The 25,077-nt window shown below is 38.9% G+C and overlaps 1 protein-coding gene across 3 annotated transcripts in view; it reads right to left on the reverse strand.

Moving 5' to 3' along the window:
- Window positions 1–25,077, reverse strand: part of ALCAM (activated leukocyte cell adhesion molecule) — a 218,001-nt gene that overhangs the window by 17,013 nt on the left and 175,911 nt on the right. Inside the window, exons 5-14 of one of the 3 annotated variants that reach the window (XM_075542589.1) lie at window positions 23,899–23,986; window positions 23,272–23,451; window positions 21,092–21,219; window positions 19,603–19,735; window positions 10,135–10,247; window positions 7,506–7,641; window positions 7,262–7,399; window positions 2,356–2,484; window positions 449–487; window positions 39–156 (exon numbers count right to left, since the gene is read on the reverse strand). In XM_075542589.1, the coding sequence (XP_075398704.1) occupies window positions 39–156; window positions 449–487; window positions 2,356–2,484; window positions 7,262–7,399; window positions 7,506–7,641; window positions 10,135–10,247; window positions 19,603–19,735; window positions 21,092–21,219; window positions 23,272–23,451; window positions 23,899–23,986 (1,202 nt within the window). Of the gene's footprint in view, window positions 1–38; window positions 157–448; window positions 488–2,355; window positions 2,489–7,261; window positions 7,400–7,505; window positions 7,642–10,134; window positions 10,248–19,602; window positions 19,736–21,091; window positions 21,220–23,271; window positions 23,452–23,898; window positions 23,987–25,077 lie in introns of all 3 variants that reach the window. The other 2 variants (XM_075542588.1, XM_075542590.1) reach the window with 2 other exon arrangements.

Raw genomic sequence — 25,077 nt, forward strand, 5'->3', positions numbered from 1 at the left:
AAGTCAATGAACAGTGAAGATGCTTAGTTTTGGCTTACTTCGATTTCTTCATATACAACCAATAGACGACACCAGCAACCAGGGCAGCGAGGAGGAGCCCAACCACGATTCCCACAATCAGCTTTGCCTGGTCGTTCACCTTCTCTCTGTTTTCATCTACAACAAGAAAAGAAAAGTCCAGGCAATTACAGAGAATGTCAGGGGATTTTTAAAAGAACGCAATCTAGTTACTACTTATGAAGCATGCCTAAGGCTCGTTCTATAGCTGAGAAGCACATTTGACTTGTGACTTTAAGGGGCACAACGTTAGCATTCTTACTACCTTGTCTCATTTGCTCTTTCAATTCAAGCCAAATTTGCGTGTAGCTTAGGTCAGTAGTGATACAATGGTAATTCATACGTCTTGAGCTGATAGACAAGGAAGAAGAGTTGGCAGCATAGTACCTACCACTTAGATCGTCTGGTTCATCGTGTTCTTGAATACTTACTGAAATGAAAAATGTTAATATGAAATTAAAAACAAAATTTGTTGATATATGAAACTACCTTTACCATTACATGATATAAAAATATTCAAACATAAAATATCTATTCTACAGTTAAGGGTAAGAAAAAAATATATATATACTTAGTAGAGCATGAATTTCTCTACAAGGAAATTCATTTATTTTTTAAGAAAAGGAAAGTAGCTAACACTGTCAAAGCATTCATCTACAATAGAAAATTTCACAACTGATAAGCTTTAGTATTAATATGAAATTCAAATTAATTTCCCCACTATATACTACTTTTAATAGTACTTAACTTTTAAGAGGAGCCGCTAGGAAAACCTTCAATACTATCATCTTAAATTTTTTTCCTTTCTGACTCAACACAGGATAATTCATTTTATTCCTCTACTTCTAGAATTGATACCTAGAGACGTTCTCAAAGTGGTAGAAGAAGATTGCAAAATTGAAAGTGTCTCACAGCTTAAGGGGCAAGATATGTGATGCTTATAAAAGTCCTACGAATGATTCTGACAGGCAATATCCTGGTCCTCTCTTACTATTTCCTGCTGTCACGGATTAGCATTTGGTACTAAACTCCATAAGTATCCTTCAAAATAGGTCCATGGGTTCTCATAGGACTTCCTTTGATATTTGTTCAAATGCAAATCCTTTGGCTCCTCTCCATTCGCACCGATAAAAATGCAGGTGCTCACTGAACTTGAACTCAACTGTATCGGATGTTGATCGAGCAAGGTCTGGAACACTGAAACACACTATTCAGTGAGTTAAAATAAAATGCAAGACTTGTGTTCGGGAAGAAAGGATAGGTTCCCTTTCTAGGTAGCATAAATCAATACTCGCTGAAATAAATTCTGAAAAGTTAATACGCTTATTTTTACGTTAAATATGTTTGATTATTTTCTCTGGTTATCCATCAGTTTTCTTTCTATTGCAGTTAAAATCTGTTTAGAATTATTGTCTACACTAAAGTATCTTCTCTGAACTGTGTGTCAGTGGCCTGCAAATTTAATACACAAGATTCAATTGGACTGAAGGAAAAAAGGTTGGAGAATCAGCATTCTGTCCTGAAGCAACCTTTGTTCTAGGCTGGTCCTGATTTAAAGTTACCATGACAATAGAGACAGTATCAGAATTGAAATGAGAGATACTTGCATGTTAAATGAAAAATTATTTTCAGGCGAACTGCTGCTATTATGTATGTATTACTTTCATTTTAGACCTAACCCATTTTTCACTTCATCTAAGATAATACTGTTTATCTGACATCTGGCTGTGGCTTAAATATGGCTAGGGCAAAAACAACTTCACAAGTTATGCCAGCATCGCTCCCAACTTATTGAAGGGATCCAAGCGTGTGGAATTCCTGTCTAAAGTAAAAGCAGAGTAATTACCACACACAAGTAAGTGCAAACTAGTAGGTAAAGGGAATTAAAAGCTTACCAAATTGAAAACTTATGAAAATGTTACATCGCTGAATTTTCTCTACTCTGACCACGAAGCCTAATATATGGAAGTATACATACATATGTATTTCAAGAGCATATATATGGATAAACGAGCAGCTCCGCTCTCTGTTGCTGTTGAGAAACAGTGTGGTGCAGGATAAGGCTTCAGACTCAAATGATGCGATGACTTAAGTGGCATGACAAGGATGGTGGATGAATGAGCACCGGGAAAGGAGGGATCTGGTGAAGACGATGTCGCATGCAAAATTAATAAACAAACAAAACTTACCATGATGCGGAACAGGAAGATGGAATTGAAGATTTTAAACTAATGAAGAATACCTTCACATTTTCTTACTTTTGTAATTTTTATAAAATGCCTGAAATAAAATACTCACTGGCAGAGACATTCAGGGAGTTTACTGTTTTCTCCAGTTGGTTTTCTGCTGTGCAAGTTAATGTGACATTCTCTTCAGGGGAAATGATAATTTTACTAGAATACCTGCCATTAATATAAGGAGATTCCTCTGTCTGCAAAAGAGAAGAGAGATTTATTAATGGAGATGGAGTTGAAAGCGTGGCAAAGAGTAATGCCAAACGCAGTAGGATAGGTGTGATTCTCTGCACTGCTCTGATGTCCGCTTATATATGATCACCTACCACGATCAGTTTCAGGTTTACATCTCCAGTAGGAAAGGGAATGATTAGTAAATCCATATGCTTCTATTATGACTTCTAATGATTGATGGATAATTAAGCTCATCTTTTTCCATAGATAATCAAGCTTAGTCAATATTTTGGCATGATGACACTTTTCTCAAAATGATTAATTAACAATTATTATAATCATCAATTTCCCCTCAATAAGCTTAGGAATCTCATTACTTGTGAATTTTAGCATTGTTCTTCCCTAAAGAGGTTCTTGATCTTTAACTAGTTGTCTAAGTGCACATGTAAGTGTGATTTGCTGTAAGGCCTTAGGTGACATCTAGTCTACTCTGTCTCACCTCGGTCCTTTTACATGAGAAAAATACACTGTCTGCTCTGTCTGGTCCCCTTCTCACAGTCAGTGTCAGGTTTGAACCCGTTGGTGCAGCCAACGTGACCATCTATCTTGTTGAAAATCTTCCTCATTTCCATGCGGCTTCCTTATAACATGTCCACAGGACGTCTTGACCTTATCACGTCTAAGAAGCTCCCTATACTCCTTCTTCTGGAAGTTTTTGTTACTGATAGTTTGTTCTTCTGGCAGTCAATCTTATTTTTTACCAGCATCTTAATTCAAAAGCATCAATTCTCTGTGGTCTTCCTTATTCATTGCTTAGCTTTCACACCTATATGAGAGGGTCCAAACTACCATGCCTTGGATCAGGCACACTTTACTCCTCAAAATCAGCCTCTTGGTTCTTGAACACTTTAAAGAGGCATTTTGCAGCAGATTTGTCCAATGCGCTAGATCACTCGATTTTAAACTGTGGCTCCTACGGGTGTTGATTATGGATAGAGTGTAATGAAATCATTGACAGCCTCAGTCTTGTCTCCACTTATCGTGATGTCCCTATTGGTTCAATTTGTGAGGGGTTTGCTTTCGACATCTTCATATGGAACCCATCCTGAAGGACATGTGATCTTCATCAATAAATGCTTCAAATTCTCTTCATTTTCAGCATAGAAGGGTGTGTATCACCTGCATATCCAGGTGGTTCATGACACTGGACTTCTTCACACAGTCCGGACTCCGGTATTCTTTGCTCGGCATCCAGATGAACTAAGAATGGTAGAAAGATGCAAGTCTAACGAGCCATTTCCTGATTTTAAACTGCTGGGACACGTCTTTGCTCAGATTGCATGGTTACCTTTCACTCTAAGAATGCATACCTCGTGAGCACAATTAAGCGTTCTGGAATCTCTACTCTTTGCAGTGTTATCCATGACTAGTTAGGATTTACACATACACCTTTGCGTCATCAATAAATCACAGGACGATACCGCTCCAGTGTCCTCAGCTTTCAGCCAAGATGCACCCGCTGTCAGAAAGAATGGTCCTCATTCCACTGCCTCTTCTAATGCTGACTCATGTTTCTGGAAGCTCCCTGTTGATACTATTTCTATAGTATTCTTCAGCAAGATTTTATTTGCATATGGAAATAATGTCATTAAATGATTTCCACATCTTTGGAGATATCCTTTCTTTGGAATAGACACAAATAGGGACCTCTCTCAGTCAGCTTTCAGGTGTAAGTGTTTCGCATTAATTTCCTACTGTGGTATAAATGAGTGAGCACTTCCAGTTTTCTTTACCCTTTTAATGAAACATCTCAACTGATCCATTACTAGATCCTTGCTTTTTGTTGATGTCTTCAGTGTAGACTTGAACTTCTTCCTCTGTACCACTAGTTTTTAACCATACATTACCTCTTAAAATTTTTTCACGTAAAACACTTTTTTTTGGTCACTCTGTGTACTACTTTCATTTCCTTTTTATGCTTACACCGTTCTTCACAGGAGTTTCGGTCATGCCGTCAACTCTCACACACCTCATAGCGCCTCCCCTGTCCAGGTCACTTGGGGCCAACCTTCTTTTGATTGTGTGTAACCTCCCCCTTTACCGAGGTTAACACTTGTCCACATGCTAGCTCGTGCCTTCGCCTCCCTCTCTTCCCCTTTAAACCTTGGAAATCTTTTTGTGTGACAACGGTTCATAACTTCAGGATAGTGGTCTCCTCCAGAGCTGTCCTTTTAAAAATCTGTTCTTGGGATAGTCTCTAAATTCTGGGGTGGGGGGGTATAGTCAAGTCTGTACTCACCGCGCAAGGAATTCATGAATTTTCTTCGGCTTCAATTTGAACTTGCAGTGTGAAAACTTGAGGTCTGTCGCACAAGGTCTCATTCTGATTTATGTTATTAGGCTTCTATACTGCCTTTTACACAGATACAAATGATGATGGTATATTGCAGTGTGTGTGTTTACATATTATTTTATATTAGAATGATTTACTAATGGGTTAACAGAATCATTATTCTGAATTATCCAGAGCAGAATGCCATTTTTCAATGATTGGTTTTCTCTCCTTTGATTTTTGCAAGATGTAAGTGAGGGCAACCATTGCAATTTCTTGAGATGTAAGAGACAGTTCAACTTAATATTTTCTTTAGACCAACTCGACTCTTAATTTCATCACCAGTTAAGCAGATATGTAGTTGAGCTCTCCTCCATCACGTGATGTCCCTCACTGCTTGTATTTTTTCTCTATGCTTTTGCCTGATCTTCTTTGTAAGCACCTTGTGGACAAGACCTAGTTTCAAGTTTGGGACGATTTCTCTCTCCTGGGGTTGTAAAGACATAGCTAGCAGATGTAAAATAATAGATTTAGCATGTGATTGAAAAGGGAACAAATAAAAGGTTATAGATAGGTCAGCATAAACCTAAAAGAAGAAAAATAACACATCACTCAGTGAGGAAGAATCAATCTTTCTCCTTGACAGTGAGGGATGGCATGATTATTTTTATTCTTATAGTAAAGTCACCTGCTATATTCCACTTCCCAGGAGAATGTTTCACTTGGCTTTCTCAATGAATCTTTGTTTTCACTACTTTCCACAAAAATGTATTTGTTCGCTTTTAGAAAGGTCTTTTAAATCTTTGTATTATGTCATTCATCAAATATTTAGTGTCTATATTTTTTTAATTTTATGCCTACATTATCACAAACCCAAACTTATTTTTGCTGCATTTATCAATTAATTGAATTAAAGAGCAAAATTAACAGAAAAGACCACGTCATCTTTGATGTTAAAAAATAGATCTATATATATTGGCAGCAACTCAGGTTTATTCTCTGTCCCTCACATTGCATTTCTTAAGTGTTGAAAGGACCAAAGCTCCTTTCCCCTTCTTTTGCAACTATATTTCCATCATAAAATCAAGAGTCATTTGCATCAGTTGCATCTAATCTTATGATGGTTTTTATATACCTGGAATTATATATTATCTTTCATAAGTAAATGACTCACAATAAAATGCGTATTACCTGAGTCAGGTACAAATGTATTCTGGACAGATGGAGATTGGAGATTTAAATTTAAGGTTAAACTGCAAGTCTCTGTTATATGTGTGCTTTCTCACATTTCACCTGGGTGCAAAGGTGGGAAGGCAGTTCCTAAGAGTCAAATAAATAATCAAGTACTACCTTTGGGAGTGTCTCAAGAATCTCAAGAATCTTTAATTGGCTCCACTGAGTTGCATATAACCAGTGTTGTAGAGAAAATGGGATTCACATGTATGCCGGTAACCCAGTCAGACTAGAAATTTAGTGGGACTAGAGTTCTGAACCCTTAATGACAAAGCGGATTCTTATCATTTTTATTCAGGGGCTCAGTAGTTGTGATAGTTATATAATCGTTTGTTGGTTTGAGAGGATGAAGAGTGAAGGGGTGGAGTCTAGCCTGTCAATCAGGTCATAGCCAATGAGGCTTTTGGCATGGCCTTCTCCTGAGGATTCTGGGAACTCCTGTCTTCCTCCCTGGAGGCAGAAGACACACTCTCTCTCTCTGCTCACTCCGTGGGAGACGTTGCAGCTAACAAGGCACATGGAACTACACTAGTGCCCTGAAATGGAGGAGCCATGTGGAGACCCCTTCCAGTGCTGAGATGCTTACACCACCACTGGATCCACAAGCCTTTCTACCCACTGGCCTTGGAACTTCCTGCATTCTGCATCATTGCATGTGTTTTGTGAGTCTGAAGAGGACTTTATCAATTGGTATCAGACATATGGACTAATATCGTCAGACTTATGGACTTGATGTGGTGTGGGCTGGGATGTTTTCCCAAATTAAACTGCTCTTGTATCTAAAGTTCTTTCTTATACCCATGAGTATCTATGAATTGGTTTCTCTAGTCTATGCAGCCTAACGCAGTAGTAAAATGTAACAGGTCATTTTAAGAAGCATATACAAAGTAATGGAAACCACTTAAGCTCTGGTGTGTAAGTTTGTGGTGCAGAAAAGTGTATGCCTTCCAACTGTTATCACCCAGGTTTCAAAAAGTGAGGAGTGTGGCATACCCTGCAAGTTACAATCTTTGAAAACAGTTGTAGACAGAACAGAGCAGTTCTGTCGTTCTGCATGTTCTTGGGATTTACGCTTTCTCTTTCAGCCATGTTCTTTTGGGAAAACGAAGATGTTAAAAGCTTCCTCTGAGGACAGACTGAGAATTGCATGTTAGTGACAAACAAGCTTAGACTGCATTTAGATGCAATCCCATCTTGGACCAGCTGCAGCATGTAACAAGGAGACAAATACTTGCTTGGTTAATGACGCTTCCACTGCCTGTAATTGTCCACTGTATGGCTGGCTTTGGGAACCCTTCCACATGGCAGGTTATGGTTTTAGACAGTCCACTGGGATCGGTTTTCTTTGTCATTTTGATTTGAGGTTTCCCTAAAATATCATTACAACGAAAAGTGTTGACATCATAAAAGAAGCCTCCAAAACCCCCCAAATTTTCCAAGAAAGAGTCGAATGGCCATCCAAAGAATCGCATTACCTTCTACAACCAGAGTCAGCGACTCTCTCTTCTTTAGCCCTTCAACCTCTTGCAGAGCACTTTCACAGACGTAGTTTCCGGCATCCTGATACCGCAGACTAGAAAAGGATGGGCTGGATCGGAGCCGGGTGGCATCCTGGTTCAATGAAAAGGGAGTTACTTAAATCAGCGCAGTTGGTCGTCTCCATCCATTGGTGGGACAAAACGATTCCTCCTTAGAAAGTGTAAGCCCCTTTATCCCCTTAACAATAGATGTTTTCAAAATATGTATTTCCCTCTTTCTTACAGATTCGGGGAGTCAGACATATAAGACTTTTATTTTAGGCTCTGCCTTTATTTATACTTTGGAGCAAGTCCATAAACGTGTGAAACTCACTTCTTTATTTGTAAAGTGAGGTAATAGTTGTACCACATGGTATGACGGTTTTGTTAGAAAAATAATGTTTACATTCAAGGAAGTTCTCAATGGTATTAACTCCTTAATTTTAGTAGGAGTCAATGGTTTACATCTATGCTAACATACATGGAAATAGTCAGTGGTGGCATTCAATCATTTAACAACCGGTTTACTGCCCTGATGGGTGTTTTAAGTATTTTGAAAGCAACAACAATTATATACTGAAAGACAGTTTATTATTTTAACATGCTATCACAACAACCCTGTTGAGCAGTTGAACATAAGAAGGTATATTTGTGGTTCCCACATCTGCCGGCTGCACAGATATCCACCTTTGAGAGAACCATTTTAACAAGCATTTCGCCAAACTCAACAAAACAAATGATGTATTGGTTCTGCCGAACTGATGAAAACTAGCTGAATCCCACCACTGGAAACATATATGTAAATAAAGGCAAGGTTAAACGCCTGAGAGTTATTTTAATATGATACAATTATCAAGGTGAGTGATCCGTTACTGAGTCATGACAGTTATGTCAAGAATGATTTTCGACAAGGCTTTTAATCCAGATTAATAGGGTAACTCTCATCAACAGTAGAAATGTGATGCTTAATTTAATAATTACTTGACACGCTGAAAATAATTCTATCTATTTTACCTGGACTTAAACTATGCCTCAGCAGACAACTAAACACAATCCCGATTGTGTGATTTTTGTCCATTATGTTTTCCCCATCCTCCATCACCTAACCAGAGAATATTGAAAAGCCATGTCCACTTAAAAAAAATCAGTTGCTATGAACTTGATTCTGACTCCTAGAAACTCCACGTACATGAGCGTAGAAAACTGCTTCATAGGGTTTTCAATCACTGATCTTCTGGAGGTAGATAACCAGGTATTTCTTCCGCAGTGCCCATAGATAGATGGCAACCTTTATCCTCGAGATCTAAAGCACGTTGGCTCTAGCAGCCAAGCACCTTAGCCATCTATGTACATCACCCAGGGACTTCACAATTGATATTAGTTATTCAAGAAAAACAGTGACTATAGGCTATGTAAAAACTGGCTTAGCAAATGGGAACACCGTTTCTCTAGAGCTAGACCACATTTTTATTAAAATGTGTTCATATTAATTATTGGTTTGTTGCCTAGAACGTGTCTATTCATTTGGCCATTGAATACTACAAATGCATCATATTCAGTATGCAGGCAACAGGCGGCACTTTAATGTGTGCAGTGAACAAGAAGAGAAGGCGGGGCAGTGAGAAGAGAGTGCCTCAAAGGGGCAAAAGAAGAAACTGAGCTTTAATAAGGAAGCAATTAGTATGGCAACTAGTATAGCACAGTGATACGGCACAATACATATCTTCATTAAGAAGAAATTCTTCGTGTAAATTTCTCTCAAAGAGTTATAAAGATATTTTCAATCCTTATTTCAAAAGGGTTCATGAGGAACCACAGTCATAACATTGAAAACCTTACCTCATCTGATTATCAATCTTTCTCGTCCTAAAGAAATACCAATACATGGGTCTCCAAATAATGGCCTATATTTCAGACAATTGCAGGAATATAAGCATTCTCTCAAGAAATAGTGACTCAACCTCTATTAGGTTCCAGATACTCTGCTGTGGCCCCGGGAAGAACGCGACTCTACTTTCAAGGTAGTCCGTACCCAATGGGATCCAAATTCAGAAATTTATGAAAAATGTTGTAAGCATGAAGTCAGAAATGTGCTTGCTCAAAGCATAATATTTAAATTATATAATGTCTCCCTATTCCAGCACGTCGGAGCTTCCTGATGGCTTACCTGAATTTTAAAAGGAGTATCATGGACAAAAGAACAACGGCCCTGTTTACTTCAAAGGTTATTATAATCACAAAGCACAATGTAGGCTAAGGCAGCATACAATATTTTAGATTGTAAAGTAGATGACTGTATGTGAGTCTCTGAAAATTATTTAATGCCTGTTCATAATTAAAGGAACTTTCCTGAATAGTTTCAGAGGCTCAATTAAAGACGCACAGGTTGTGAGTGCCTCTAAACTGGCACTGGGATTTGATTTGTGTTATTGAGGCAGATTGAGGGAGGGGCCTGAGTGTACTTAGATTTGAGTATGGTGTATAAGCATATTGTATAAGAATGCATATTTTTTTCGGATATAAGATGAAAAAGAAACCTCAAACAGAAAGTTCTAAGAGTCAGATATTGCCAAGAAATATTACTTACTTTCATCCACACCACAGTCGCATTCCTACTAGCAGAGACCATGCACGATACGGGCAGGGCATCGCCGATCTGCTTAGTTACTTCCCCACTTGGATTTAAGGACAAGTCCAAATCTGTGAAGCAGAAAATCTGTTTGAAATGCAAGCTCTGGGCCAGCAAAATGGTCTTAGTATTTTAGAGACGGAAAAGGGGGGAAAACTCCTCACTGAACTTGAAAATTCAGAATTGATTTATGTGACAGAAGTAACTAATCAGTTCCATAATCCGTCTTTTCAAGCCAGCTTTGAAGCCAAGTTGAACAAGTGAATGGCCAATCTAATTGATAATGACTTGTCTTTAATGTGATTGCGGATTTGACTATGTCAACATTCAGCTAAGGCTCATTTCCTTAAGGAAAAAAAAACCCAACTTAAATCACCTTTGGAAGAAAATAAAGAAAGATGAGGAAAAGATAAATATTATAAAAGCGTTGATAATGTTGATAATGGCAGACAGGCCTACTGCATCTCAATGAGTCAGCGTAGACTCACTGGCAGTGAGTCATGCAGGCAGCCGGGGATGGGTGGTGAAACTGTGAGGTAGCCTACTGTTCCCGCACAAAGCATCATTGGTAAGACTTAAATATATTTCAAAATGTTACTCCATTTCCCAGGCAACTCAACGTTAAAATATGATCTTTTGTTGTATAACTGTCAGCAAACGTTATTTTTAAGACTATAAAGACACATGGAAGCATGTATAATCTTTCAAATGGAAAATAATTTCTACATAAATTGGAGGAAAATACACTTCAGTTTAACATGTATTGTATAGTTACTATGTACCAAACATCCATAGGAGATGCAGGGAAGAATAATGAGCTTACAATTTTATGAAATAGAGCAATATGCAATCAACTGACTGTAATACAAGGCAGTGGGAAATCAATACCTAGTAGCCATGTGATCAGATTATAAACTCATTAAATGTTTGTTGAAATATTAAAAGATGGACAATAAACAGGGATACAAGGAAAGACCTATAGGAATGTGTGGTGGAAGACCAAAAATCATGGTTCAAGATATGTACTGCCTTGATATCTGGTGCATCTCAGAGGGGCTCGGCTGACTGACCCATAAGCTCCTATCCCCATTCGTTCCCTTGAGAAAGCTCCACTGACCAAATACCGGTCCTTGTCATGAGCACCAGATGTGTTCCTATTGATCTCTGAGCAGTGAGCTTCAGTGCCCTGTCTGCCTGCAGAATTGTTCAAACAAACCAGTCATCCTCTTGCGGGAACCAGAGGTCTCCTCCCATTCCTCCTGATACTGCAAAGCTTGCCTCTCCCCAGCCCTGGCTGCTCTCTGGATACCCGAATGAAACGTCCCGTGAACTTATTGTTCCTCTTCCCCTGGGCAAGGAGTCTATTTGAACTAATGAGTTACCAATGATCTCATTGTGTGTTCAGTCATCCCCGTAATCCTTGAGTGGAAAACAAGGGGGTAGAGAGAAGACAATTAAAACAGAATATGGAGAAGAGACACAAACTGGGAATTAAACAGTAATAAAGTCTTTGCATAGGCAGTACTTTCTGTCCAGGGACCTTGATGTTTGAAAGGGTTTAAATAGGTGAAAATCTAGGGGAAAAAAAACCTGTTCCCACACAGGCAAGAGCCAAGAGGAGGTAAGCTTGGCTGATTTCACAATGATGAGTAATATTAACTCTGTAAAGGATCTTGGTGGCTCCGTTAGGTGAGGGGACCAGATAAAGGGGATTTGTTCTACCTCTGCTTCTTCTCAGCTGTATATATTATAATTACAATTTGTTCATTTTTTTGGAATATTGCTTTTAATGTGTCTCTTTTGACCTAGACTGTGAACACCATGTATGAAGGGCCCGTGACTTGGTTTGCCACTCGTATATCCATCACACCTGCACAGGTGGTGCTCTTTCAGAAACCATTGTTGAATACATTGAGATAAGAAGAGCGCTTTCTCAGTTGACCATTAATTATTGAATGAGTTCAACGTTTCATATACGAGTGATTTCCTCAGAATTTTTCACTGAATTATATTTAGACTTTTTAAAATATAGTGTGATTTAGAAGACTGCATTAGCTGGACAGTTAACTTGACAGTTAACAACAGAATCATTGATTTTAAAGGATGATGATGGATTTTCTATGTAAAGGGGCACACCCCACCAAATGGATTTTTTTTTCAAAACTATGTATTTAATTTTGGTTTTACAAAATAACCTAATCACCTTCAAAGAACTCTCCATTACACTTAAGACATTTGTCAAATCTGCGATTCCAATCTTGCAAACATTTTTCAAACTCATCTGGATGGCTAATAGCACCTCCCTCATTTTTTTCTTCACCTCTCCTACATCATCAAAGTAGCTGTGCTTTCATGTCCCTCTGCATTCACAGAAACAAAAAGAAGTCGCATGGAGCGAGATTAGGTGAGTAAAGTGCATGGGGCGAGAGAGGCATGCTGTATTTTGCCAAAAACCGGTGCACTAAGATGGCAGCGTGAGCAGGTGCATTATCATGGTGGAAAAACCAGTTCCCCTCCTGCCACACATCTGGCATTTTTTGTTTCACACTGTGATGCAATATTTTCTGCACATCTAAACAGAGAGCTCGATTAACAGTATGACTTGGGGGAACAAACTCCAAATGCACTACAAGTCGACATTGTCATCCATTCAGGAAGTTGATGATGTCCAGAATGAGGTTTGTCATCAATAGACATTTCACCTATTTTGAAACAAGAAAACCACTCATACACATGACCTTTCCCATAGTGATGCCCTTGTAAGCTATGGGCAACATCACAACAGTTCCTGGGCAGGAGAAAATATTTCACTGCCACACACTGTTCTATTAAATCAGCCACCACAAAAAAATGAGGTTAGAGCAAAGTGGCTCTTATGAAAAAAAATTCACCATGACTACAGAGACATTTCCTGGGTGATGCTACTGGGTGCACTAATTCAGAGGGAGTTGTGGAATGTTCGCCTAGGGGGAACAATGTGTACTACAAAAACTCTACCCAGTGGAGTTTTATTCATTTGTGTGAGTATGGGGGTGGGAGGGTGGGGTGAGGTACTCCTTACACATGTTCATGATTGGCATAAGAATAGTTGTTTCATGAGCAAATACATTTCTATGGACTGAAAGCTCTGGGGAGAGGTGTGTTCTGCAGCCTCAAGTAGGTATGGATTATGCTCCTGTACCCAAATTCCCTTAAGTCACATAGGTAAGAAAGTGAGTCTTATTTTTGGAAAACAAACATAAATGAAAAAAATAAGATTTTTATGTGTTTCTATAGGATTTAGGATAAAGCACTGATTTATTTGACAATAAGTTTATTACTTATTATCACAAAGGTACTATGTGACTATTTTGAAGATTTATTCCTTAGTAGCCTACCTTCTATTGCTCCCTCCCAGCCTGATCTACAGGTAATTGGAATAACAGCAATCTCATTTTAAGCTTCCATGTTGCCAGCATATTTTAAACATAAGCATGCCATACCATCTTCCAGGCACTGGATTATTAGTTATTAGTACAAAGTGCTCATGGGTAGTAACATCAGAGAATTATTCTCACAAGACAGTCTAAATATTTTTAAATTATATTTTTATTCCTTTATATGTACTATATTTATAATATATGTAAAGGAATATGTTCCTTTCCCATGAACAGTTTGGGATAAATGGCCTCATAACTGCTTGTGAAAAGGCAGCTGTGTTGTTATGCTGGAGGTCACTGCTTTGCTGCAAGTGGCCTCTGATCACAGTCCAATTCGAATCTGTGGATCATGGATAAGGAGCAAACAAAGAAATGGTCTAGCTGTGAACAGTTGTGTTCTTTTTAACAGATCAATGTTTTCTCGGGACTCCCCAGGGGGTGCTCCCAACATCAAACACTCAAAGCAACCATCTGGTTTTACTATTCCCCCAAGTGCCTCTCTATCTCCTTTAAATGTCTGCTCCCCGTGCAAATGTTTTACGCATGATCAACACTTACAGCCATTGCCCCGGGAGAACTTCTGAAGTCTCTTTGCAGTTCTTAAACTAGAAACACCTCACCCCGAATGCGATCATCATGGGTCAGAGCTAGAGGTAATTTTAGTGATGTGGCTGTGGGGGCAAAGACTTATTTTTAAATGTTGGTTATGAGTGCCACACAGACCGGGCAATCTGGGCAGCCCTGGTGTCCCCACCAAACAGCCCAAGTCAGTTTCCTGTAAACATGGTGCCCTTCTGTAGGTAGATCAATAATATGATCATGAATATGCCCCCCCAAATCAATTAAAATAAGTCTGTTCGGTATGCTTGCTTTTCTGGATCTATTTCCTACTACCCTGGGGTAAAGGTAACTCTTTTGCATAGCTGAAGATTAAAAGCAGGTTTAAAAATAGTAGACTAATAAAAGGAAACAGTTGAGGTGATTTTTTACATCATTTTTTGTTGTTGTTCGGGGTCACTGAGTTAGCAACCTATGACTAGCAGAGCACGGCACTGACTGGTCTGGCACGACCATCACAACTGTGCTATGTTTGAGGGCGTGGTTGAAGCAACTATGCAAATCTATCCTGCGAAAGGTCTTCCTCTTTATTACTGCCTCTATTTTACAGCATGAGCACATGAGTCTGTCCTGAGGAGATGTCCATGTACGTAAGATGAAGTCTTGTCATCCTTGCTTCTAAGGGCCATTCAGGGTGTACTTCTTCGAAGGTAGGTTGGCTTGTTCTTCTGGGAGTCCATGGTAATTTCAGTCTTGTTCACTCACACCATAATTCAAATGCATCGGTTCTTTTCAGCCTTCTTTATTCATTGTCTATTTGTTGCATGCATGTGAGGCAAATACTGATAGCATAGCTTGGGTCCAGTTACATCCTTGCTCTTTTAGATTTTTAAAAGGGTTTGCACAGTAGATTTCCCCAATGCAATATGTCTTTGGAATTTTTAACTACTATTTGCACGAGCAGCGATTGGGAATCCAAGTAAAATGAAATTCTTGATTATTTCAAACTATTCTTAGTTTATCATGGGAATATCAATTGGTCCAGTTGTTCGGATTTGTGTTTTCTTAATAGTGAATGACATTCCATACTGAAGGTTGCATGTTTTTGCATCTCATTAGCATGTGCTAATGAATTGGAGCTGGTTCTCCTCAGTTTCAGCAAGCAAATCCGTGTCCTTCGCACACCTCAGATTACTGATAAATCTTCATTCTATTCTGTTGCAGCATTTTTTACCACATAGTCAAACTTATCAGATTATTTGTTCAGCATACAGATTGAATATAGTAAAAACATACCACCCTGACATACACCTTTCCTGATTTTAAATATATGATGCATGCCTTGTGTGCTTTGAATGACCGCGTGTTGGTTCTGCATGAGCAAAATGAGCACATTTGTTCTCGAATCCCCAATTCTTCTCAATACTATCTTTCATTGTGATGATTGCCTTGATATAGTTAATTAAACAAAAAGAAATATATTTCTGGCATTCTCTGCTTTCAACTAAGATCTATCTGATGTCAGCAATGTTATCATTTATACCACGTCTTCTTCTGAACCCAGCGAGAAATTCGGGCAGCTCCTGTCTATGTACTGATCCAGATATTTTAAACATTAGGTTCAGTAAAATTCTACTTGTGTGCAGTATTAATGACATTATATTCTCGATAATTTCTGCATTCTGGTGCATCACCTTTTTCGGACTTGTTACAAATATGGATCTCTGTCAGAGGGTTGGCAGGGAGTTGTCTTCCAGAATGCATGGTATAGCGGACCGAGTGCTTCCAGTGCTTCATGAGCTTTCTGAATCATTTCAATTGGCATCCCATCAATTCCTGGAGCCTTGTTTGTTTGTTTTGTTTTCACCATTGCCGTCAATACAACTTAGACTTATTTTTTTAATATAATTTGTTCTTGACTAAGTGCTACAAATGGTTGAACACTGACCAATTGCTAAAATGACTGTGTGTGTATTTCCCCCTCCTTCTTGTTCTTGCTCATCATCATTGTCTTCGGTTATTGAACCAGGTGAACATGTTTGTCCCCAAACCATTTTATTAGGACATGATCCAGACATCAGATCATTGAATAGTTTAGTCATATCAAGGAGTGCTGTACAATCGCTACCACAATCCTTGAAAAACACTCCCTTCCTTCCTGTTCACCATGACATCCGCTCCCTATTACTGACCTCCCACCCCCAGGAACCCTTATTCTACTGGTCATCGCTACAGATTTACCCAATCTGAGTTTCATATACTGAGAAACAGTGAAATATATAACAGAGCCAAGATTGCTGTTTCTGGCATCGTTCAATATTTTGCCTATGGAATCCTTCAATATTGCGACACGGGACTCTAATTTTGTTCCGCTTCTTTTAGCATGGGATAGGAGAAGCACGTTCTTCATTTTTTGGCTTTCCAGCTCTTCGATTTTGCACATTTCCTTATAATATTCTACTTTGTCTTCTCTACTTGTCCTTTGATGTTTTCTAGTCAGATGTTTTACAGGACGATTTCTTCTGTTGGCTTCAGCTATTCTAAAGCGTGAGCTTCAGTGTCTCTTCTGCCATTCAGTTTGAACTTCTCTTTCTCTCTCGTCTTCCTAATGAACTTTTGCTGTCTTCATGCCTGACGCTCTTGATGCCATTCTATAACTCACTAAGTCTTTGGTCGTTACTGTTCAATATGCCAAATCTATTTTTGAGATGTTCCCTAAACTCAGTGGGATGCACTTGAAATTGCATTTGGGTTCTGGTGAGATGTTTTCATTTTTTTCAGCTTCAACATGAACTTTAATATAAGCAATTGATGGCCTATTTCAAAGTTGGCCCCTAACTTTGTTTTGGCTGATATTGGCTTCTCCAATGACTCTTCCTACAGTTATGACCAATCTGATCCCCATGTCAGGAGCCTTAGTGGCATACTGGTTACACATTAGACTGTTTACTGCAAGGTCAGCAGTTCAAAACCATCAGGCACTCTTTGGGAGAAAGATGAAGCTTTCTATTCCTATAAAGAGTTAGTCTCAAAACTCACAAGGGCAGTTTTACCCTGTGTCCAATACTGTTGCTATGAGCTAGCACTGACTCAATGGCAGTGGGTTTAGGTTTTGTTTTTGTCTTTATGGTGGGGGCATGGGGTGTGTACTCTACAGTACACATATACACTCACCACTTATGTTATTACAACATAATATTCACTCTGGATGACCCTGGAAGCCTAAAATTCATTTGTCAGGTACATACATGGATTAAGACTCCCTTGTAACCTTAGACTAGGGATGTGAATACTCCTGTTAGCATGTAGAGTGCGTTGGAAAGTGGATTATTGCAGATGCGCTTAGGCTACAATTTAACAACTTATCATTTGGTGTCCTATTGATCCATTTAAAATGTGTTGAAGGTGTTGGTATTTTTGGCTTTCATTTAATTGAGGATTCCCTTTGCTGACTTGGTTACTATTTTTTCTCTCCCACACCCTGGTATTTTTTTCTCTATCTGAAACCCAAGATACATAAAACGATAGTGACATTAGCCAGACTAATGATTTCTTGCTGATAAGACAGGATTTTGGGGGGGATTGGGGAGCCAACAACAATGATTATAAGAAAGAAGAAACAGTTCTAAAATTGATAGTGGCAATGATTATAAAACTATTTTTAATATGATTGAACTATGGAATTGTATGATATGTGAATTGTGTGCCATTAAAACTGTTAAAAATAAAGAAAATCTATTCACAACGAAGGAGTAGGTCTTGCAAAATTCTATCATGCATTCTCCAGTTCTATTTCTATCCCTAAAGCCAGTTTCAAACTAGTGGTCTTTCCTCTGTGTTTCCAATTTTTGCTTTCCAATTACCAATAATAGTGCATCTTAATTTTATGTTTGGTCAAGCTAAGAGGGAACAGTTTGGTAGAATTCCTCAATTTCTTCATCACTGGCCTTAGAAGTTGGTATGCCAACTTGAAAAAACAGTGACATTAACTGGACACCTTTGCAGGTGTATAGATGTTATCTTATTACAGTCAGCACCATATTTCAAAACAGAGCTTTAAATGTTCATTTTGATGATGAATGTGATGCTGTTCTCTTGGATTTGTTATCCCTGACCTAGTCAATTATATGACTGGTGGACTTATAATGGTCAATACCAGTTCATTTCAGCTCACTAGTGCCCAGGATATCAATCTTTATTAATTGCATTTCATCTTTTATGATTTCCAAATTTCTTAGATTCATACTTTCTACATGTTAATTTCTGATTCTAAATTTGGGTAAGCAGCAGTTTCTTTTTAGTTTGAATCACATCCTATCATTAAATGAAGGTCCCCAAAGCTTTCCTCCTTCTATGTCATCATGGTAGATTCTTCTTTGAGCAGGCAGCTCTTTCAGTCTTACTTTAAGGTTCTTATAACCCGAGCAGCTCATCTTCCAGCACTACATTTGCCAACATTCCACTACTGCTCATAAAGCTTTCAATGGCTAATCACTCAGAAAGAGATCATCTATTCCTTCTCGTAGCCTATTCTCAGTCTGGACGCACACAGAAACATGTTCGCCTTGGGTGATCTTGCTGATAGTTCACATTACAGTGGTATTCAGTATCACATCCAGTATCACAACAACACCCAAACCACCACAGTACAACAAATTGAGTCAGTGCTGGTTCTTTTTCGATAGTGTCTGTGTGAGGAATGAATGACTTTAAAGGGCATTATTGGGTAAATGTTTCACTATTAATCTCAAGATCAGCAGTTCGAACCCATCAGTCACTCCCTGAGTGAAAGATGAGGCTATCTGTTCTGTTACAGTATAATAGCCTCAGAAACCCTGTGGCTGGGAACTGATTGTTCCCATGACATCATGACAGTAGGCTTGACTTCTTTTCTCCTGAGAAGCCCTGGTGGTGTAATAGTTAAAACACTCCGCCACGAACCCAAAGAGCAGCTGCTTCACCAGAGAAAGATGTGGCGTTGTGCAGTTGGAAAGAAACCCAGCCTCTGCTGTCCTATGCTGTGATCTAGGATCACTGTGCCTTAGAGTCATGGAAGTTCTCAGTCTGTAGTAAGTTATGTTGCTTGATTTGTAACAGTAATATTTTCTGGGACAAGTGCAAACCTTATGGGCTTCAAGATTAGCTAAATATTTTTTTTCTAAATGAAAGGATTAAGATCTGTGTAAATAATGCTTATTGGTGCCCAAAGTAAAGATATTTAGGAGACAGGTGGGTTTGCCTGCTGCCGGAAGTTGAAATGATCAAATCCATGCTGGGTTTAAAGCTTGCCGTGCAAACCTGGACCCCCGTGGAGCGGGCTTTGTTGGTCTTGAGTGAGTCTGCAGAAACCAAGTCATTTAAGAAATAGCTACTATTTACTTGAAAACATAGCCAGGTTAGGATATTTGGGAGCTTTCAGGTGCAAGTGATAATGAAGAAGGTGACTTACAGTGAACTGTGAGGACTGTTGAAGCAATCATGCTTTTTTTGTCTATCAGGGAGCATTTGTAGTCTCCTGTCGCATTACGTCTCACATCTGTCAATGTGTAAGCATTTGAGCTTCTTATTCCTTCTGGTTGGCCCTTTTGATAAAGGCAAAATTTCAGATGATTACACTTGGTAGCTACAATGAGAACAGTTATATTTTCTTGAAGAAAGTGGTATTTTCTCAGAACAGAAAAAAAAGGAGAGGTGTTTCTTTGATTAGCAAAATAAGCGCACTTGTTTCTGATTTCTGGAGAAATAATTGATACTTTAGTTTTAAGGAACTTGAGGAGCTCATTTATATGGAATTCAAGAGAGCCATTTTATTAACAGCATGTATTACGGTTCTATATTCTAGCAGATTTTCGAGAAATTCCTTAATTACTTCTATATGTATGTTTTGCTTAGCTCCTCTAAAAGATGTGAGACAGCTTGAAAAAAATATGTCAAGCATCATGTACATATTTTTAAGAAGGCAAGGGAGCAATGAAATAAGGAACAGAAGAGGCAACAAAAACCAGAAAACAAAGTAAAAGGAAAATTGAATAAACAATTGAGACCAGGAAGCATATAAGATACCTAGCTGGACATGTTAGTACAAAACGATAATCAATAGATACTGTTGCTAAAACTGAGACACAAATGTAGCTTTAACATCCCTGATAGCCAAAGTGGAAACATAACCCGTTACAAATACTCATTTGCATCGAAGACAAAACTAGCATGCCAATTTAGGAAGAGAAACAGTTGTGTGGCAATATTTAAGTTTCATATTAGTCTTCTGTGTAATGCGGTGAATGATATTCATGAACACTACTGAACAATGTAGTGGATGCATCCCTGTCGAAAAGACTTCCTTGGGTTGTATGCATCTCTCCACGTATGGAGCTGTAGAGATGAAACCACGGAAGGCAGTCCTAGGGGACAGCAAGCAAGTGCTCGCAGACGGAACTTCCTCTGAGTCCGACTCCAGACCAATGTGACATTTAGAACACCGTTGAGAGGAATGTTCCAAATTACACTCTTTGTACACCATTTCTCTCTCCTACGGTACAGGCAAACATTGAGGAGCTGGCCTTTTAAGATGATATTCTCTGACCGGAAATGGCCCACAGTTCTGTTCTCTCTAATTACAAATAATGTCCAACAGAACTGTCCTTACCTGAAAGGATGAGAGATGTAATCAGGAGGACAGAGGGGGCTAGATGTAGCGTCCACATCAGACCATTCCACATTTGTCCCTGACACCTCTGAACATTGAGGGGAAAGGCTATAGTTCCGGCAGACATGGAAACCCCCCCCCAAACCATTCTACAGGTGTGCTCATTCCCAGAAATAGCCCCCTGCCTCCTCTGAGCTACACACGTACAGAAAATTCTTAGTGTCAAGCAGCTATCAAACAGGAGGACCAAAAGTAGAGTAGGTTACCTCAAGCATTACCCTCAAGCACTTACTGGCAAGTAAAATAGAAACTCCTCAGGAGGTGGGTTACCATTTCCCAAGCATTTGAGAGTGATGTTGTCCCCTTCTTTGATGGCATGTTTCTGTGGTAGCACTTGTATTGTCACCTGCTCTGTGGGATCTGAAAGAGTCAAAGACACCAGGTACACATTTTGGTCGAATGTCAAATTACCTACAATGTAAACGGCTAAATTATACACATTTTCCTCAAGCAGCTCACAATGGTAATTACATGTATCTTTTCTTAGATGGATGAAAGTTAATACCTACTTACCATTCCAAGTACTAATCTTAGTTTGGCAAAACGAAGAGACACTTATATAAAAAATATTAAAAACCAATTTGCTTTTAACATAATACCTTTAACTGAGGTAGGAATCATCATAATTATTTTAGGTGTAAAAGATGTTAGAAAAAATCACTGTATGATTTCATTAACTATATTGTATGAATCTTACAGTTTGAAAAGACTCAATCTGCTAGCAAACTAGTTAAGGCAACTGGGTACCCCTACACTCACATTGCATAATAACCCCTCATATTAAGTTGGAATAGATCTGAGCTAAACAAAACCAGCAAGCTTTTAGACATACAAAAGATAAGACGTACTTAAAAAAAAGCAAGCAAACAAACAAACAAAAGATGAGCCCTGTGAAGCAAGGGAGCCCCTGCACTCAATCAACCACGCAGTCGGTCGATGCGTTGTGAGTCTGTCCTGTGCACCAGAGACAAGATGCAGCTCTCATCCTGTTAGCCACTGCTATGGAGACAGCAGCTAATGGGTACTCTTTCACACAGGCTGCTGCTCAGCAGTAGAATGCTACAGAAATTAAAGGCCAGAGGGACCCCCCCCCCACCTCCACCCCTGGTCTAGCAAACAGGAAATAAACGAGGTGGTGTGGTTGGCAGGTATAAATGACCTAATTTCTAACTTATCGACAAGTTATATAACAGAAACACAATGTATTTTGAAATCATATCATGCACATTTTAATTGTACAGTCCTTCACCCACCACCCACCACCACTCTGGCCTCACAATAAGATTGAATTATAAGCATGTGCCTACCTCATCAGACCCGATTGGAAAACACTCATAAGGGTAAGCAGACAGACCTCGACTATATCTATCTGTCTGTCTATCTATCTATCTATCTATCTATCTATCTATCTATCTATTTTTTTTAAACCTTTCACCCTATGTCTATGCAAGATAGGCAGGACAAACAATCCTGAGGAGAAAACAACAGGACTAGCCATCCCAGGGGACATGGGAACAGAGGGAATGATGTGGACGGGGAGGGGGGAGACAACAAACTTAGGGATAAGGGAACAAGAGATTTGAATTGATGACAAGAAGGGCCTGTAATGCCTGGTGGTGTTTAATCAAGTGCAATGGAGCTCAGAGAAATTACTGAGAGTCGAACTGAGGGTGAGCATGATTGTGAGAGGTTTCTATGTCCCACTTAACTCTCCCTGCCTGATACATATATAGGCCTGACACATATATTCCTATTCCCCCTTGAACCAACTTCAAAAAGTATTTTGTAACCCATCTTAGCGTTCTCTCCAACTTCACATTTTTCACTAACACCTATTTGGTTCCTTGTCGGTTGCATCTTTTTGTAGATACATAATTCTACCTTCAATTAGAGAAATAAAGGCAGTTGACCATGAAGGTTCCTTTGTCTAATATGCTATGTTTCAGAACTATGATAAAAGACGATTAAAATTAACCACAGCATATTGAAATATGACTTCATATTTAAGTCATGCAATTCATTTAATTATTAAAACAGTTCTATTAAAGATTCTTACCTAGAAGGCCAGCCAGTCAAAATCATTCATTGAGGAAAAGACTAGAAAGCATTTGCCATTCAGAGCAGAAGACTACTGGAATGATTTGAGCAAGAAAGAAATCTTGCCTTTCAGGAACTTAGAGATGAATGATCAGATAGCGAAGTAGAGAGTTAAATATCCCCCCAAATGCATGATAAACTTTTGTGCTACGTGTTTTCTAAAGAAGAAGGGATTCATTTTGGTGCCTTGAAGTTGGGGTGAGGAGTTAGAACACACACACAGGAGTTGGAACACAAAAGATAAATAGAACTTGAATAGTCTTTCTAATACACTATAATTGCATATGGAATTTACACACTTATTGGGAAACTTACAATAAATATCAAAGACTTCTTGTTCAGAATAGACTGTGTCCTGGCCCGACGGTCCCTCATATGTGACAGAGCAGGCGAAGGGTATTTGTATATCAGCCTTGGTTGCCGTGTACTCCAGAGACGAAGTCATGGTATAGAGCTGGGTGACGGGGTCCATTTGCTTATTAAAAGTTATGTTCACTGTTGAGAAAATGAATAGCACTAAGATAGGAGCTCTCATCAAAGACCCCCAATCCTTAATCAAATGTCACAACACCGTTGAAAAGTGGGTTTGTCCTTCAACCTGGATTTACCAAGAGGGAAAATTGACAAGCAAGGTGGTGGGAGGCCGTTTAAAGAGCAAGAATCAGAGATATATGGACAGAAACAGCATCCTATCTCCCACTCACGTTCATTAATTTGAAGAGCATGCTGTATACAGAAACAATTCCCTCTTTATCCTCTGCACAGGGGCTAGACTAGAAATTACCGAACGACCTAATGATTACTTAAACTAACATGGGGTTAGTTTAGCATGGGGTAATAGCTCAAGGAAGGACAACACGTTTTGGATTTGACTCTGAGGGACACTTAGCCAAGAGAAAGTCAAAACAGGAGAGCTGAATGTATTGCCCACTTCCCACCTACCTCCTTCAAGGTTTTGTAGCACTTGTCCATTCCGGTACCAGGTGATGTTGCCAAACGGATAACTGTCTTTTGAAATGCAATTACCCAACTGCAAAATAAAGAGGAAATGTAACCACCTTGTTTTCAATTAATATTAGTCGATTTGAGAGCCAAGGTTTCTAGAGGTCACAGAATTATCACAAAGTTTTCTTGACCCTGAAGTTTTCATAGAATGGACTAAGGATTCAATAAATCAGGGGTCCTCAAACTTTTTAAACAGGGGACCAGTTCACTGTCCCTCAGACCATTGGAGGGCCGGACTATAGTTTTAAAAAAAAAAACTATGAACAAATCCCTATGCACACCACACAGATCTTATTTTAAAGTAAAAACCAAACTGGTAAAAAATTCTCGGCGGGCCGGATAAATGGGCTGCATGTGGCCCGCGGGCCATGGTCTAAGGACACCTGCAATAGATGCTCCCAATATAAACAATGTTGTTCTATAGTCAAAAATCGTCCTACCCCTTTTTAAATGTGCTATACATCATCTTGCTATTATAAAAATCACATTCATTTTAACATGTAATCCAATCCATTTTCAACATTGCTTAAGCAACATAGCTTCATTAACATTGACTATTTCCAGATTTTGTAGATCTATGTGGGAAAGAAGCATTAACAGTTTAAAATCGAGGTGCCTTTCTAGTTTCATAGTAGGAGGATTAGTCAAAAAGTATTGCCACTAAGGTTGGAGTTCATAGATGTCCAGGTTTAGTGCAAATTTATTTCAGTTGATAATTGCCAATAGATAAGTTCTCTCAGTTATACAACTACAGCAAATCTCTCAGGGTGCCCTGAAAACCGGTCTAGGGTGTGGGAATGCTCTAGGATGGATGTGGTTGTGATAGTACAATTCCCCCTCGATACGTGTAAATGTTTGAACTATTCAATTCTATGTTATGTAAGCTGTGTGCCAATAAAACTGTTGGGGTTGGTAGGGAGGAAGAAAAAGGGTCCAGTCAGAACATCGGCTTCCAAAAGGATAGGCTAGCTCAGTAAAATTCAAGTCAGCTCAGAAGATTATGTGGCCTACTTTTAGGGAATTTCATTTGGGGAAATCTTTTAAAATTATTATTATTACTTATTAATCATCTTATTGGGGGGGCTCTTACAAATCTTATAATAAGCCATCATTCAA

This window comes from Tenrec ecaudatus, chromosome 2 (assembly GCF_050624435.1).
Source record: "Tenrec ecaudatus isolate mTenEca1 chromosome 2, mTenEca1.hap1, whole genome shotgun sequence".
In the NCBI taxonomy this organism is placed as follows: Eukaryota; Metazoa; Chordata; class Mammalia; order Afrosoricida; family Tenrecidae; genus Tenrec; species Tenrec ecaudatus.